This window comes from Protobothrops mucrosquamatus, unplaced genomic scaffold (genome assembly GCF_001527695.2).
Source record: "Protobothrops mucrosquamatus isolate PMUCROS unplaced genomic scaffold, P.Mucros_1.0 scaffold_177, whole genome shotgun sequence".
Lineage (NCBI taxonomy): Eukaryota > Metazoa > Chordata > Lepidosauria > Squamata > Viperidae > Protobothrops > Protobothrops mucrosquamatus.
In genome coordinates, this window is record NW_015386253.1 from 1,530,676 (window position 1) to 1,548,520 (window position 17,845).

Consider the following 17,845-nt stretch of genomic DNA (forward strand, 5'->3'; position numbering starts at 1 on the left):
AAGCAATTATTCTTGAGGATAAATAGACTGTGGCTGTTTTATTAAATATATTACCAAAGCTAAAATCCCAACACATCTAATGGCATCTGATTGTTCAAACTCTAGGAAAAAATGCTTTCAAAAAGCCATTGTAGTTACATATATTTTATTTATAATTATATGCTGTTTAGAAAAGTATTTTGAATTCCAGGAATATACTAAATAGTTGAGAATCAGTGCTTTCACTGACTCAAAAATAAAATAGCTCTGTGTAATTAAATGTACATACAGGTAGGCCTTGACTTACAACTATAATTGAGCCCAGAATTACAGGTCAGAAATCATGCCAATTGTTCGTGGGTCATCATATGACTAATCCAATTTTATGACATTTATAACATGTGGCAGTCGTTAAATGCATATGGTGATCATAAAACAAATGCCACAGTCGTTAAGTGAAAGCTGTGGTCATTAAGCGAACCCATTGTCCACAATGGGCATTTTTTGCCAGAAGGTAAATACCAGTTTCCGACATTGTAAATTGTGGCCACATGATCATGGAATGCTGCAAACAGCTCTAAATACAGGCTGGTTTCTAAACACCCAAAATGCAATCATGCAGTCATGTGACCATGGGGATAGAGCAGCTGTCAAATTTTAAATCTGAGTCATGGATATCTTTTTTGGGGGGGGTCATAAATTGAGGCCTACCCATAGTAGCCTACTTAAGATTTTATATATAAACATTGTAGCTTTAATTTTCAAGAATTTTAAAATTTTGCTTCTTTGCATTTATTTAAGATCAAATATAGCATCCTACTCCTAAAATTCTTTGTTATGCATAATATAAACCAATTGCAGTAAATAGAATAGTTGGTCATAGATGTCTTATTAATGCCAGCTGATTTATCTGCATATGACTAAGTTTATATTCAAATCAACAATCTTCTTCTACAGTATTTGTGATATTCCAAGTTATTAATTCTGCTAATGAAAGGATACTAGATGATGTGATAATAAGTTGATCAAGAGCACGACTCTTGTTCCATCCAACAAATGGACTCCTTTCCTAAAAATATTTTTTGGCTTTTAATCTGCCTGGATTAATAAAAAAACAGTAAGATGTTCCTGTCATTGCATTGAATAGCCATATAGTGCCAAATTGTTAGACTTTATCATAGTCAACAGTACTAGTTGAAAGGAAAGTGCAAGCATGTATAGAAACATATGTCCCATTTAGATTTAAATTTTAGATTTCTAAAATACACATTGCAACCACTCTTGGATTTCAAAAAAATTCTTAATAATATTAATAAATACCAGTGTATGCTTTTCATCTATCCAATACTATGTGTGGGTTGCAAAACAAAATGTTCATTGTTTTGTAAACTTTTAAAACATTTATTAAAACTCTAGCTCCATTTCAAATTTATCAGATTGAATTGTGATTAATCTTCACAGTACTTTATCTTAATATGTATGATACAAATTCATATGAATTTCATTATTCTCTTGAAATTTATAAGATATAAAGCAACCAACATTTTGCTTTTTGTAGTAATTGAAAAATACAGCTAGTTAACAATATGTTTAGATCAATAAAATTCAGTAACAATGATACCGGAGTTTCTTCTTATGTTTCCTTAGATTTTCCTCCTGTTTTACAAAGTACAGATGGAAATTGGGTAGCCTTGCAAAATGCCATTTTGCCTTGTCCTCGAATTCTTGCCAAACCTAAGAGCCAAGTGTTCAAAGCTTTGGAGGAAGAATCCAGTGTTGTATCTGCTTATGATGAGATGGGCTCAGATAGCGAAGAGAATGATGACTGGAATGTGACTTTGAACAAGCTAGAGCAGAGGCCTCAGGAGCTTTCAAATTATGTTGAAGCTCAGCACAATGCTGAATGGAGTTGTGGCAATGAATTATACCAGTCTATGACTTCTCCGTCACCTAAGGGGTTTACTATTGAGACAGAATACTCTGATTCAGAAATATCACCTGTCAATTCTTCAAGGGAGCCTATAGCATCTAACCTCTCAGGAATACATAAAGAAATTTGTAACAATAAATACAGAGAGGAAAAAGAAGATTTGAACGAAGAATTGGATATGAATTTTAATCCACAGGCTACCACTTTAAACTATTCAGATAGTAGTGAAAATGAAGAAACCTATCATGACTTTGAAAAGACATCAAGGACATGGGAAAAAAGCAGTGTTCTCTCTGAAGATTTATGCAAAAGCAAAAATTGCACAAAACCACCCAGGAACTTGGGTACATATCAGGTAATCAAAGTTTGGTGATCACAACCTGCCAAAAAAGGGAGGGGACAGATGGTAAAATCTTTGCTGTATTTCATAAACAACAATGATCTAAGCCAGTCATGGAAAGCTCTACTAATCATCATTGGTCCATTAACTGTATGAATATATGCAGGGCTTTTTTTGTCATAGAACGCCCAGAACAGAGTTCTGGCACCTTTTTTGGATGGAACCTTGTAGGGTAGGCAAGGTGGGTTGTATGACGTGTGTGAGTTCCGGTACCTTTTTTTTTTTTACAAAAAAAATCACTGAATATATGTATGTTGCTAATGACAGTTGTGCAGTGAATAAACTGATTTGATCTGACACTTTGTCACTGAATAGGATTTGGTACTATGTGTTACACAAGCTTCAAGGACAGTGTTTATGCTCATGATTTTTCTGATTCCTGTTAATTGTTTTTTCTGCTGAAATTATTTGTTGTGATTCTGTCCTAAATAGCCAGATTGCATTGCTACATTATGAAACCAACTTTGGAAAAGAATATTTTTCTAGAATGTAATAGCCAAAGTTACGTGGAAGTAAAAAAGGCCACTTATATAGCTGACTATATAGCATATAGAATATGACTAGAGCTATATTTGGACAATTTATAAAAAATAATCAGCTACATTTTAGTCTGTCATGTTGTTTCTCATGTCTCAATTAAATTTCAGTGCAAATATCTGTAGGAAACTGCTCTTGCAGACTTTTTTCTGTTGATCACCAACTGAAGGAGAATCAATGAGGTTTACCATTGCCTTCTCCCATGCATATTAATTGTTGCCTTTGCTATTGTCATGAAAATTATCATCCATTTCCAGCATCTTCCTGTATAGAATATTTGTAGCTCAGGATTATAAAAAAAGAAAAGGCTTATGTAAATAGATTAATTTTCCTTGGCAAGATTTGCTTCAATTTTTTGTCTGACTTGATCATTATTTATTTTCCTTTTACTTACATCCTGCCAATATAAAAAATGATTAATTTCCTGTTCAGCTTACTTTGTACTTTGTACTTATGTTACTTCTCAGCGGTGAGAATTAGAAATGTTTCCTATCCCATTTTTATAATCTGAAAACCCTACATGTAACATACATATAACTAAATATCTAGAACAGATAATCTTCTACTCATGACCATTCAAAATTAAGATGGTGTTGAATGAATAGACTTAGGACCGCTGCCCAGAATTCCAACTGTTGTAGCACCACTGCAGTCATCCTTACAATAATGGGAATGCTGCAACTCTTCCTCACACTGTGGGCTTGGAGCTTCCACCAGCTAGGTCCACTGACATATGGAAACTTGTCACCTGTTGAAGGCTTTGACTGGCTAGGCTCATCAGCACACGAACCTCCTTCCTCCCCCTTTACTCCCAAGTGGCCTGATCTTCTTCCTTCCCCCCACAACTCTTGAAAGGTCTCAACTGGCTAGATCCACTTTTCTGTGAAAACCTGCCATGTACCAGAAGGCTTCAGCCAGCTAGCCCCAGCTTCCTACCATCTCTCCTGAAAAGTCTGACTATCTTTCTCCTCCACCACCATCCCAAGAAACTGGGCTTCTTCTTCCCCCCTCACTGGCCTCCTCCCTTTCTCCTCATCACCAGCCTTCTCTTTGCCCCACCATACCTGGGTCCACTTACTCTTTCTCTGCAACTGTTACAAGCATGCCAATCCGATGTGAGGCTCAGCTATAACCTAGTGAAGGCTAGAAAAACAATTTTTCTCAAGGCTGATGAACAAGAAAAGCCAGAAAAAAAATCTGATTGTAATAAAAATCTTAATAAAATGTTTGTGTTCTGTCTTTATGAATTGGATATGAAAGATATCATAATGATCTTAAAAGCTAAATTGCAAAATCAAACCTGGGGCTGAGATTATTTTAAGGTTTAGAAAATTGAATGTATGCTATTTGATACTGAAAGTAATTTTTTGCTTATATATTTATTATGTTGCAATTATCAGAACACTACTGCATTGCTCTTGTGTCATATAAATAGTTCTTTATAAGTATTTTACAGATACACTACATATCTCACTATTTTCTTTTTGAGATATATTGATTTAATTCTTTTCTTTTTCTTTTTAATTATTTAAGGTTTTTGATGATTTATCAAAAATTAACATCAGCTGTGACGACCAACATCAACAAAGTAAAGTATTCTCTATGGAAGAAAGGATGAAGGCAAGGTTATCTGAATTATCAATAAAAATGAAAAATAGTAGAGAAACTTCAGAGGAAGAGATATCAGAATTAAGAACAGCAAATGAGAACCAGAAATCAGGCTTAGCTTCAGAAAGCAATAGCAAATGCCTCCAAGAAGAGTTTAAAAAGGTAGATAATACTTTTTGTCTGTTTAAGTTAGCAAATAGCATCTAAGAAACAGTTCTTTAGGGTGGGTCCTTTTCTATCTTATTCGTTGAGGAATTGAGATGTGGGAGCCAGATGCCTTTGAAATGAAAACCGATATCTTCCCCACCTGTAAAATCCTTGAACAATCAGAACATGGCCCATATTTAGCTACGTTGCTCACAAATTTCAACAATATAATGTGAAACTGTTGGGAACCACATAGTGGCTACTAGGAAAGTATGTGCAGGCCACAGTGTGGCTTTTCCAGGCATTTCCTATCCCTGTCTTCCATTCCCACACTTTGTGCTATTGCTGCTGAAGGGATCCTATAACTTTTTAAAATCATTCTTCCAGAATCTCTTTAATTAGGCCAGATAATTCAGACAGCATTTTGTTATGTGTGTACAACTCACTTCAGAGTTGAATGTGACAAATGTAGGAGATTCCATCTTTTGCTTAGAATTTACTTGGCATCAAATGAAACTTCATATAAATAATAACATGCCAAAAGTTTCCTGGAATCATATTTCTAACGGAATCTATAGGATTATACTATTTCTGCAGAAAGTATACCAAGTATAGCACTCTATCTTTTTCAAAAAGCAACTTGAGTACGTTTTTTCCTTGAGGAAGAAGACATTTCACTTCTCATCCAAAAGGCTTCATCAATTGGATGGTGTGGGGAGAATGGAAGGATTGGTTCTGACAGAATGGGGGGGAATAGAAAGATCATATTTCTTTGCAGTCATCTAGTCATCTCTCTCTGAGAGATTTAGAGGCCACTTGGGGGGTTATCTGTGCCCTCAGGAACAAATGAGTGTGGAATCTTCTTGGATCTGCTGAAAGGACTGTGTTGTAGACAGGAGATATGTAGTATCATATTTCTCCCTCTATGTTAAGGGAGAGCTGTTCAGTTCTGACATAGATGGCCATTCCTCCTCTCTTACTGCAGCAAGACATAAAGATCTAAATCTTAATAAATAGCTTTCAAGAGCCAGCTTACCTGAAAAAATGGCAATCTGGGTTGGAGATGTCTTTAAATATTGACCAAACTGGCAGTGAGAATACTTTAAAGCATCTTTTTTTTTAATTAACTCAGTAAATGTGAAGGCTATCCCTCTCCCCAGGCCGTCAATACAGTAGAATTGATTTCTTCCTTTAATATTATTGGTATTTTTCATACTAAATGGCATTCATAAAAGTAAATGCAAAATATGGAAAACTATGTTTTGTTCAGAAGTGTACAGAAATATATTATAATTCAAGCATGGTGCCATCCAACTTTTATAGAGAAAAGGTGACTACCTAAGTTCAATTATCACTATAATATTTGTCAAAAATGAGGAAGGTCTTATTATTTCTAATATGCTGCTTCTACTTTTATTTTCCTTAATCACAGTGATTCATTGTCTTCACAGTTAATCCATATAACAGAGAGCTGTTTTTAAAGCAACTTTAAAAATATAACAGTATGCTAACAAGTAATGGTGCAGGGGTCTCTGTAGGTACGAGTTAAAAAAACCAAGATGGTAGCTTCAGCCATGTAGTTATGGCCACTCTCTTGCTCTTTTTAAATGATTCACCCATCATTGTGAAAAACATTTACTTTTTAATGCTCAAAACTTGTTTAATTGTTTTTATTTTATTTATTTATAAACTTATATGTTGCCCATCTCACTATGCAAAGTGACTTGGGATAGAGTACAATACAATAAAAATCCAAATATAAAAACATTAAAATATTAAAATTAACAGGAATTAAAATTAAAATAAAAGTAGGAACCGAGGCATGAGCAATGCTGAAATGGGATCTTCTCTCTTATTCGACCAGCCACCCATTTTTGGATTTTACAGCTAGGTATATCCTCATGTTCCATCCCCATAGTTGTGTCATTGCTGCTGAAAGGAGTTTGCCAAATTTGTTTGCATCATTCTTCCTAAACCTAAACCTCTTTGTTTATGATGAAACAATCCATTTAGGCAGACAGTAGCTTGGTATGATTGTGTACCTCACTTCTGTGTGATGAAAAATTTAGGGGATTCCAGAGTACAGTTTTCTGGAAAGCAAGTAAAAGGAAACTAATGAAGTTGAAACACATTTTACAATTTGCATTATTATTTTAAATATATATTGTTTTGTTTTTATTGTGCATTATCATTGTAAGAAGGCCGTAGGTCGTATGGCAAATACAATTGAAGAAAGGATAAATCAAATATTTTAAATATGCAGAGCCTAAAATGTGGTATTGATTTGATTGTCAAATATATCTCTCTGAATTCAGTGGTTATCAGTTTTCTTATGCAGATACTATTAAATAATTATGTTTCTTTTTTTGTAATTTCCTTTATGAGAACAAATGTTCAATAACAACAACAACAACAACAACAACAACAACAACAACAACAACAACAACAACAATAATAATAATAATAATAATAATAATAATAATAATAATAATAATAATAATAATAATAAAGTTGGAAGGGACCTTTGTGGTCATTGAGTCCAACCCCCTGCTCAGGCAGGAAACCCTGGCCTATACCATTTCGGATAAATGGCTGTCCAGTCTCTTAAAAATTTCCAGTGTTGGAGCATTCACCACTTCTGGAGGCAGGTTGTTCCATTGGTTAATTGTTTTAACTGTCAGGAAGTGTCTCCTTAGTTCTAGGTTGCTTCTCTCCTTGATTAGTTTCCATCCGTTGCTTCTACCTGCATACATACCTGCATGTGATCTCTCTCTCTCTCTCTCTCTCTCTCTCTCTCTCTCTCTCTCTCTCTCTCTCTCTCTCTCTCTGTGTGTGTGTGTGTGTTTGTGTGTGTGTGTGTATACCTGCACATAAGGAGAAAATGGCCTAACATAACCCAGGAACAATATCAGAGCTCTCTGTCCAGAAGAGTGCAGTATTAGGAACAGCTAAGATATTACATAGAACCTTCCAATTTCCAGGCTTCTGGTAAATAATCTGAGATTGAGGAAGACACATTTGACCCATAAAAGTGAGAAGAGATTTTTTATATATATTCTAATTTTTCTTATAGCTCTCACTCCCCTTTTTCTCCCCCATAACAATCCTGTGAGGTAAGTTAGGCTGAGCCAAATTACAGTGACCTTCCATAGGGAAGAGCAGACTTGATCTTCTGACTGATAATCCAATATTTTCTATGACTATCTCACACTGAAGGGATCACTCTGTACAGGATAATATATATATATAATGAGACACACCCCCCCCCAAAAAAAAGATTATAGTAGGCAGTAGTTTCCTTTGGGCTTCCTGCCTGCATGTCTGTTTATAAATCTGTCTATCTATCCTTCCATCCATCCATTCACACATCCAATAGAAAACAATGTAGTTTTTATAAACTAGTTTTTTTCTAGTATCCATTCTTTATCTTTAAAACAGAAGTGTTCTGCAGCCTCTCTCTGCAACATATCTACTGAAGTCCTAAAAGTAATCAATGCAACAGAGGAATTCATTGCAGAATCCATAAAGCCATGTGATTTCCCAGAAGAAACATATGAAAGAGGGAACAGAGAATTCCCATTAGGCACAAACCTTATCAAACTTGATGGGCAGCTCACAATGTTGGAAGAAAATGTAAGAGTGGCAGATAAGTAACTATATCTATATAACTATTCGTGCCATTAAATTTTGTAGAAAATGGGAGCATTTCATTTGGAATATCAACTAAAATTACTTTAAATAGAGCTGGGAAGCTCAAATTTGATCAGAAATAGATTATCTTTAACCTTTTGCCTCATCTACAACTTTTGGTCAAAAATAGATAAGGAACCATGCAATGATTCACAATGATGCAACTCTATCTCTCTATTTCACATCTTATATCAGTTTTAAAAATTAATTTTGTTTGTCTATTTATAAATTGAAAATCCCTCACAGATTATATATCAGATTTATTAATTACTTGGTTCCTGTATAACTTTTCTCCATTAATCCTTTTCCTTTGTTCATGGTTTCCATTGGAACCATTTCACATTAAATCTCTGTTTTATCTTTTATCTATGTAGAAGCTATGTTTTTTCCTTTGTCCCCTTTCCTCATAATATTCTATTCTTGTATTCCAATATTTAGTATTGTCAACATATAAGTGGGAACATTCTTAGGATGATCATCTTTTATACAGTACCTCATTAAGAGTAATTAAGTAATATATAAATACATTGTTTGAGTTGGAACTTAAAACTGTAATGCTTACAAGATTCCACAAATCTGAAGGTTATAACTTGATAGTTGTGCATGGTCTATTTAGGTCTACCTGGCAGCTGGCAGTGTGTATGGCCTAGAGAGTCAGCTAAATGAACTTGAGGATGCAACTCGTAAAATTAACAGCATTACTGCAGAAGCTGAACTGACTGATCTAGAGGACCAAGTGGCAACAGCTGCAGCACAAGTTCATCATGCAGAGCTTCAGGTAATATTGACAACAAGCTATTTACTGCATGGCCTTCATAATTTGCATATGTTTGCTACTTAAACTCCAGATATAAATTCATTGTTCATACATATATATATATATATAAGAAAAATGTATGGTTTATATAGGTAAATATTAAAGAGGAATATTAAGAGTCCAGAAAGAAATAGAAACTGGAGTATAAACAATCTAGTTTAAATAGGTGTGATTGCAATTAAAGATGTACAGTTCAGTAATCTGCACTTCTTCATTTACCTTCATTCTCTTTTAAAAATGTATAGTTCTTTTAAGATTTCAGATATTGAGAGCAGAATTTCAGCCCTTTCAGTAGCAGGCTTGAATGTGGCTCCATATGTTCATTTGACAAGAAGACGTGATCACCAGACAAGTCAGGTGAGGAAAAGTACCCGCCAATAGCCACAAACCTGTGAACTAAAGTAGGTTTCCGTATTCCTGGAAATCTTGTCCAATCGAATGTATATGAGTCCCCAGTAAAATATACACACAATGTAGAATGGGAAATATATTTCTACTTAGGGCTACTTATCATTCTGCTTATTTACCACTCTTTTCCTGGGAGAATGCACAGAATATACACAGAAGAAAAACAAGCTAAAGCTGACAAAAAATAATAGGTTAAGTAAATTGTAACAACAATATACAGTAAATGCAGCTCTAGGTTTTTCAACATATACTTTATTTAAACCAAAATATTTTAAAATTAACATAGCAATTAATTTGAAGATTCCTTGGTCTGACTGTATTATTGCATTTTAGCTATATGCACTAAATAAATATTTTGAGATAAATATTCTGAATTAAACTAAAGTCATTAATAAAGGCATTTTTTCCTATAGATGCATACAATAGACACATCCAGACAGCAGAGACGAAAACTTCCAGCTCCACCAATGAAAGGTAACAACAACAATAAAAACCTCATTTTTACTCAGCAGATGTGGTCAGACTGTCAGAGCACTAGTTGCTCTGAAATAAAGATGAAAAGAATGTGTCAGAAAACATATAAAGATATTAAGCAATTATCAGTTTTGTGTATCATCATCTTAGCCATTGTTTATCCATGAGGCCTCTTCCGCATGTTTCCAGCCAATACGGTCCTGAGCTTTCTTTTGCCAATTGGGCCTGAAATACTTGCTGTTGTCTTTGATCCATCTTGTTTTAGGTCTCTTCCGTGAAGGCTTTTTATCAAGTGGAGTCCATTCTATGACTAGGTTGATCCACTGCTATCAGTTCTTCTTGCTATGTGACCAGCCCATTTCCATTTCAATTCTTTTACTCTCTTGATGATATTGTGTACTTTTGTTTGTTCTCTAATCCACGTGCAGATCTTTCTATCTTGTCTTGTAATGCCGAGCATGTATCTTTCCATGGGTCTTGTGCCACTCATAGCTTTTGTATCAATTGTGAGGTTAGTGTCCATGCTTCACTGGCACATGTTAGAACAGGCAGCACATACTGATTGAAAATTTTTCTCTTTAGGCATAGGGGGACTTTGTTCTTGAAAATTATGCTTAACTTGCTGAATGCCTGCCAACCACATTCAATACACCATTCAATTTCCTTTATTGTATCACCTCCTATTGAAATCCATTGATCAAGGTATATATAGTGGTCTACTACATCTAGTTCTCTTCAGATATAATATTTTTTCTTTTTTTGGTGAATTTATTAAACATAACCTGGATCTTTTTCAGGTTTATTTTTAAGCCAAATGGTTCTCCCGCTTTGTGTAGCTCTTGTACTGTATGTGTCTTTGTAGCTCTTTTGGATCTTGTGAGAAGAGAACAATATCATCTGCAAATCTTAAATAGGCACCACTGATTTTTATTCCATCTATTGTCCAGTCTAGTTTGCAAAATACTTCTTCAAGGCAGGCTGAGAAAAGGATAGGTGATGTATATATTATCCTTCTTGGGGTTTTTAACCCATATGCAGTATTTCCCAGATAATCATTTTGAACCCGAATAAAATATGTACAGTAAGCTATCTCTGTCTTGATAAATGGCAGTTTGTAAACCTTATTCTTTGGCTAAATGAATGTATTTTGTACATTAGTATACATTTGGGGCAGAAATCTGATATACATTAACTACAACATTTTTGAAAATGCAATAAAATGTTCAATAAATTTTCTGGTTTTTTTATCTTTAAAAATGTAACTGTCTATTGAAAAGGGTTTATTAATCTTAACTATGTCTTTTTATGTAAAATAATACCCAGTTTTGCATAATTCCCCTTATTGGAAATTTTGCTTCTTGTGTTTGTTTACAATATTCATATACTGTATTATACATTTAATTAATTGGACTGCCTTGGAATCAAAACTAATTAGATTTCAAATGTTCAAACATAACTTAGAAAACTAAGTTATGTAAATATAAGTTACATAACTTAGAAAAAAGTACTATGTTGTTTTTAGGAAATGTCATTTGATGGGGCAGTTTTCCTCATGGAAAATTAATACTATGGAAAATCCAAATCTCAGAATTAATTTTTAAAAAATGAATTATATGGAAAAATTGAATGGGATCTAGAATTTATACTTGGGATCAATTAGTAATCAATGATAATTTTTAAAATCCATTTAATACTTTAAAAGACAGATGTTATTTGGTCAACTCAGTGAAAGCATTTGCAATTAAAACATCTGTTGATATCGCAGCTTGGATTTGCAGCATTTTAATTTAATCTACTATAAATGATTATTAAATGTTATGATATAAAACTTCCTACAATTAATTTTTGTAATCCTTGTATTGAGGATAAATCAATTTGATAGGCAATGGAATAAAGAACTAAAGATTCCTATTTTGCCTAGACTATGGGTGGGAAAGTGTTAATGCAAGAAACTTCTTAAATTATTCAACAACCACAACAACAAAATTTTGGATTTAATTTGTCTTTTTCTCTTTTTTATATTAAAACATTCACTAAACATTCCATTTATTCTTACGCATGATTTATTTCCATCATATACTGCTACTGCTGACCAAACAATATCAGCCTTCAACTCCATATTAGTGCAAAACATTGGTCTATATATTCTCTTCCCAATATAAAACTGCACTGCATTTCTCAAATTAGTTATCAAAAACAAATAAACAAATCAACATTTAAAACACATTTTTATTTTTCCTTTGAAAGTGCAACTTTATTAATGCAACTTATCTGATTCTTTTGGATACTATTTGATCCAGTTTGGAACACTAGAGATAGATTTTCAATTTCTTTCTCCAAGTAGGCAGTTGTTAAAAAGGAATATGATGAAATTCTAGTTCCTAGGAAGTTTCTTAATTTTATTTATTTATTTATTAGTCAATCATATTTCTACACCATGATTCTGTGCAATTTACAAATTAAAAAAATATCTAAAAGTCCTTTAGCCAAAATCACTTTTAACAATCTGAAATAGTTATTTTAAATATGACTTTCCAGATTTCAAAGTGTTTTGTATACTAATATATATCTTTGAAACATGCTTTTGTTTGAATACAACAAGAATAAAACTGAGTTTTTAATAAAATTAGTGAACTGGAAATTTAGGTAGTCCTTAATTTACAACAGTTTGTTTTAATGACTGTTCAAAGTTACAACAGCACTGACTTATGTTTTTCATGATTATGATTATAGCAGCATCCCCATGGTCACATGATGAAAATTAAGATGCTTGGCAACTGACTCATATTCATGATGGTTGAGTGTTCCAGGCTCATATGGTCACTTTTTGTGACCTTCTGATAAGCAAAGTCAACGGGGAAGTCAGATTCACTTAACAATCGTGTTACTAACTTAACAACTTCAGTTATTCACTTAACAAGAAAGGTGATAAAATGGGGCAAAACTCACTTAACAACAATCTTGCTTAGCAACAAAAATTTTGGACTCAATTTTGGTCATAGGTCAAGGACTATCTGAACTATATTTTTATTAATTCAGCTATATGATAAAGGCATTTAAAAATTTTGCAACCATAATAAATTTTCCCCTTTTGTATGTTTATTAAACTGGTCACACATTTTCCTCTTTCAAAAAAATTGCTTATATTGTTTTCCAGTACCAATACAGAAGCTCAATAAATAATGAATGTTTACTAGTACAAAGAACAATGATACCAATATTTTAGCATAAAGTGTCAGAAGAAGGAAAATACTGTTTAGAGTTTGAAGCAAAGGAGAAAAATATTTACGTACATGTAATAGTTGTATAAGTTAAAATGTTTGTCCTATGTAAAAACATATAAATAAACATGTTTTCATTTTAGGTTGAACAATTGCATGATTAGAAAAGCTACTGTTATTCCTAATGTCCCTTTCCCCCATATTTGTTTATAATAGGGGCTGCTATTTGTGCAGTTGTCAATTTTAATATATCATCAGAAACACCTATACAAGAAAAATGTCAGAAGAACACTAAGTTTGAATGCAAATATAATTGTGAAAGAAGCTGACAAATGTTTTTCAGGTGAAAACATGGATGCATCTCCAGTTGTTCCTATTAGAACATTTAACAGGAATTTCATACTCCAAGGATCTCTGACACAAAGAACAAAAAAAGAAAAAAAGATCACTGCCAAGGATTTGATGGTAAGAGTTAAATAAAAGTTTAGCACCTCATTCCCAGATACTAGGAGGAAAGAGATAAATGAAAAAAAAGTTACAAAAATATTTTAATGCTATCCAGTCATGTCAAGTCATCTGTCCTCCCCTTCTTTATTAGAGGAATAATGATAGATTCCATTCTGATATGCTGTCCTGGAAAACCTTACAACTGTATTCAATATAGAAGCTGAATAATTAAACAATAAACATAGTTAGACCAAATATAGTCCTCAGGTTTCATATTATTCAAGCCAGATACTTTGGTGCAAATTTTGAATTTTATAATTCATTTATCAGCAAATCATATTGAATTAAACTGAAAAAATCATTAAAATATTGTTTTATAAGAGGGATTTTGAGCCACATCATTCAAATAGCAGGATATCATAAAATTGGTAAATCATCTAAGTGACATTTTGGTTCACTTGTTGGGAGAAAAGATGTAGTGGTTGAATAATATTTTGTCTTTGTGGTAGTTTTTTTGAACTACCTTTATGCTCCTGTTTAGAACTGATCAACATCTATTCTTTGCATAGATTGAATTAACTAATATAAGGATCAAAATCAAAGCATAAAATATACTAGATGAAACTAGAACAATCTAAGGAGTAGTGTTATGAATGATAGCAAACTTAAAAATCAGTAATACAGTTTGGCAATGAGAAGAGTCCAATCAGCAAGTCCCAATGATGGCACTCCAATTTCATTAATACAATAACTCCAACATAAATGGTTCATAAGCTGTCAAACTAAAACAGATGCTGTTCAGCAGCTATCTTGTCTTTACTGAGGATATTTAAATCCTGGTGGCCTAGAAACTCTACCCAAGATTATCTGAAAGTGAGTAATATTTTCAAATCTCTTATTCTAAAAGAGACCCTTACTTTCAAGTAGTTCTAGGATATTAATATAATATATATATTATAAAGTTTTTGGCATTTTATTTGCTAGATGGTTCCCTAAGTCTAGACCTTCTGGTGGCAGCTCGTGTAGGCCTCAGAGTGAACCAACAACACTGAATCAAAAGGAATCAAAAGTCCTTCTAGGATAGAGGTGTCAAACTGTCCCCCATGGGCCAGACGTGTCATCGGGAAACCACGCCCACCGCATTGCCGGCAATGGTGAAAAAGCTCTGATACGTTGCGTGACGTTACGTGATGTCGTGAGTTTGACATGTCTGTTCTAGGACATCTCTTGGGGTTAACCAGATAAGCTATTCTGGTAGGATGTTTGCTATTTGTCTTCAAGATTTTCTTCCAGAGTATTCAAATCTAAGAGGTTCTAAATCCTCTTTAGAAGAGAATCTTTCAGGAAGGGCATGATACTATATAAATAAGACAAAAATAAAGAGAATACCCAAAAGAATGGCCAATCTTATTTGCAACTGTCTTTTAAAATATCTTCCATATTTTTATTGTTTTAGTAAATATTTCTTCATATCTTTTCTATTTTAGGAACCAACTATAGGGTCTTCTGCAATGTATTAGAATTACAAAATTCTACTGCCAATGACACACTGCCTAAGGCTGCACACTAGAGTGCCTTTATATAACAGCCATTATATACATCCAGTAAAAAAAAAAAGATTCTTAAAAACTTACAATGCCTCAGTAATAGGGCTTTGTTTGGATACCTCGTTGAGAAAGATGTTCAAGATGTTCAAGTCTTCACTATTGTGGTCTGCTCATCAAAACTCTGCCTTAAAGTTCTAAAGAGACTCCAGGAAGTACACTAAGTTTCAAGGCTTCATATTTTAAGATGCACTTTTATTCACTCTATCAATTATGCTAAAGGACATTACCTTTAGATATTCTCAGTTCTTCAATTAATATTAGTTATTGTCTCATTTGAAGGTAAAAGAAAATTTTAAATTCTATTCTATTCTGTGATACATATTTCCTGGGATCTTACTGTTCAGATGTTCAGTCATTTATGGCATTATCAGAGCAATAAGAATTCCAGGAATAACTGGTAATCCTGAAATAAGCTGTGAAACAGGATGGCCAGAAAGGAGGTTGAAAGCATAAGAAAGAAAGCATTTTCCATTTGTAATTTCTACCTGCATTCCACTATGGCATATTCTGCTAGTCATCATACAAATGTCCTAACTTCATATCAGTAGAAGAATATATTTGCTGATTAAATATACTTTCATCTAAATTAATTGAAATCTCTTCCATCCTCAAGAAATAGTGAAGCCAGTTGCAGACTGTATTCCCACTTGAGATAGGTTCTAATCTCACCTGTTAGAACTCAAAATCTAGCATTTTAAAATCTATTCCAAAAGGCAGGTTTCAAATCAATATGCATTATTCCATCTCCAGTTATAGAAACTTATTCAATTATAAAGTATATGTAATCATTCTATTAACGTTTCATATTTCTAAAAGTGTATAATCCTGTGTTTGAAGTCCAGAATGTGAGAGTGCCCTTTAGTGCATATATAATCTTGGCTCTTTTGTTTATATCAAAGCTTGTAAAAACAGATTTGGAAGCTCAGCCTCTACAAAAATAATTTGAAGAAATGGTTTGGCTTAAGTATCTTCAATTCCCAAAAGATAGACAAGTGAGACATTTCATTAATTCCCCTGGCTGGTATCACTAAAACTGGCCAATGGTTTATATCTTATCAGCTGCATGAACAAAAATCTAGACAACAGAATTGAGCATATTGGAAGTTTCAAAACAAGAAATAATAATAATTTAAATTTTGCCTGAATGCCTACAAAGATAGTTTCCATGTTTGGCTTTAGAGTCAGTCATGATGTCTACATGATTGCACTCTTGTGCTCTGTTTTCATAAGAACTTATATAAATAGCACACCAATTAACACTTTAAAACATTCATTTCACCCGGAAAGCATGAATTAGCTAGGAAAAATTCAAATCTTCACCACTTTTGAAACGTCTTTAAAAAGAGATTTGGCAGTACTAAAAACAATGTCTAGAAATTAGCCCTGCTGATTTTAATTGGAGCTACTTCTGACTACAATAAGTCTAGGACATTATTGTACAACTATAGGACTGCACCATTGATAGTTTCATTACTTTTGTTGTGCATTTCCTTGTTGCTTGTCTAAAATTTCTATGGTATTTGGTTGTTTGGTTTTTCTTTTTTTCCAGACAAAATTATGTCATATACAGCATGCAACTGTTATTTGTCTTTTGTGGAATAACTAATCCAATGGCAGGATTTTGTCTACAATATAGAGATATCCATATAGTGTATAACCTAGTAAATGCTCCTCAGCAAGATTAGGCTCCTATACTATTGTAAATTACTCACATTCAATCCACACTTTTTTCAGTGTTTGTGCAAGATTGACTCCCACTTTCTGCAGATCTATGTTAATTGAATGAAATGACAGGTGGTTTACATATTTGTTCAATTACACTAATAGCTAATATTGTGTGTGTAATATTGAATCCAACATGACTAATTTTAATAGATAATATATTTTGGCTTTTTTCTGTTAATGTGATATAAAGAAAATGAGTATGGAATAGAATGTTTTCCATAAGAGGCATGAAAAGCAACTACTGTGTTTAAAATTTAAATTATTCAGTCTTTTTTGAGAAAAATGTTTCCTGTTTAGGCATTGCAAAAAAAAGGGGGGGGGAATCCCTCCCTCAATGTATACCATTTCGGTTTTTACAAAACTTTACTTGTGCCAAATGTGCAAAGAATTAACTTACTGTTCAAAAGAAATCATAAAATGTGTATGTTACAACATAAAATAATTATTCTGTCATGATCTGGTTTCAATCTTTAGTATTAATGTTTATATTTAGATTTTTTTATAAAAAATATTTTAATGTCCGAACAAATTAAGACAATATGATTCAATCTGAGTTGAAATTAAGGCTTGCCTTGTTATCTGCATTCTTGTCAGGAATTCTTGTCAACAGAAATGACAAAAGAGTAAAAGAAATGATTTATGAAAAACAGGTTTTTGAGCCCATGATATTTACATATTTTCTGATTCAGTGCTCAATGTTTAGAAATATAAATAATTTACTAGACTCACATAAAGATTTAATGTATCCCATGTATCCATTCTACAGTATGTATCTATTCCTTCATATGTTGGGTGACCATATTAACACAGGAACATTTTCAGATATATACCAAACTATTTTACCCATCATTGTCC

The 17,845-nt window shown here is 33.1% G+C and overlaps 1 protein-coding gene across 1 annotated transcript in view; it reads left to right on the plus strand.

Annotated features, from left to right (window-relative positions):
* The window catches only part of MYRIP (myosin VIIA and Rab interacting protein), an 80,633-nt gene extending 63,201 nt beyond the window's left edge, over nt 1-17,432 (plus strand). Inside the window, exons 10-17 of the mRNA XM_015822809.1 lie at nt 1,627-2,264; nt 4,380-4,616; nt 8,040-8,234; nt 8,908-9,069; nt 9,364-9,465; nt 9,930-9,990; nt 13,555-13,676; nt 15,146-17,432. Of these exons, the coding sequence (XP_015678295.1) occupies nt 1,627-2,264; nt 4,380-4,616; nt 8,040-8,234; nt 8,908-9,069; nt 9,364-9,465; nt 9,930-9,990; nt 13,555-13,676; nt 15,146-15,178 (1,550 nt within the window). The 3' untranslated portion in view covers nt 15,179-17,432. The remainder of the gene's footprint in view (nt 1-1,626; nt 2,265-4,379; nt 4,617-8,039; nt 8,235-8,907; nt 9,070-9,363; nt 9,466-9,929; nt 9,991-13,554; nt 13,677-15,145) is intronic.
* The last annotated feature ends 413 nt before the right edge of the window (nt 17,433-17,845 follow it).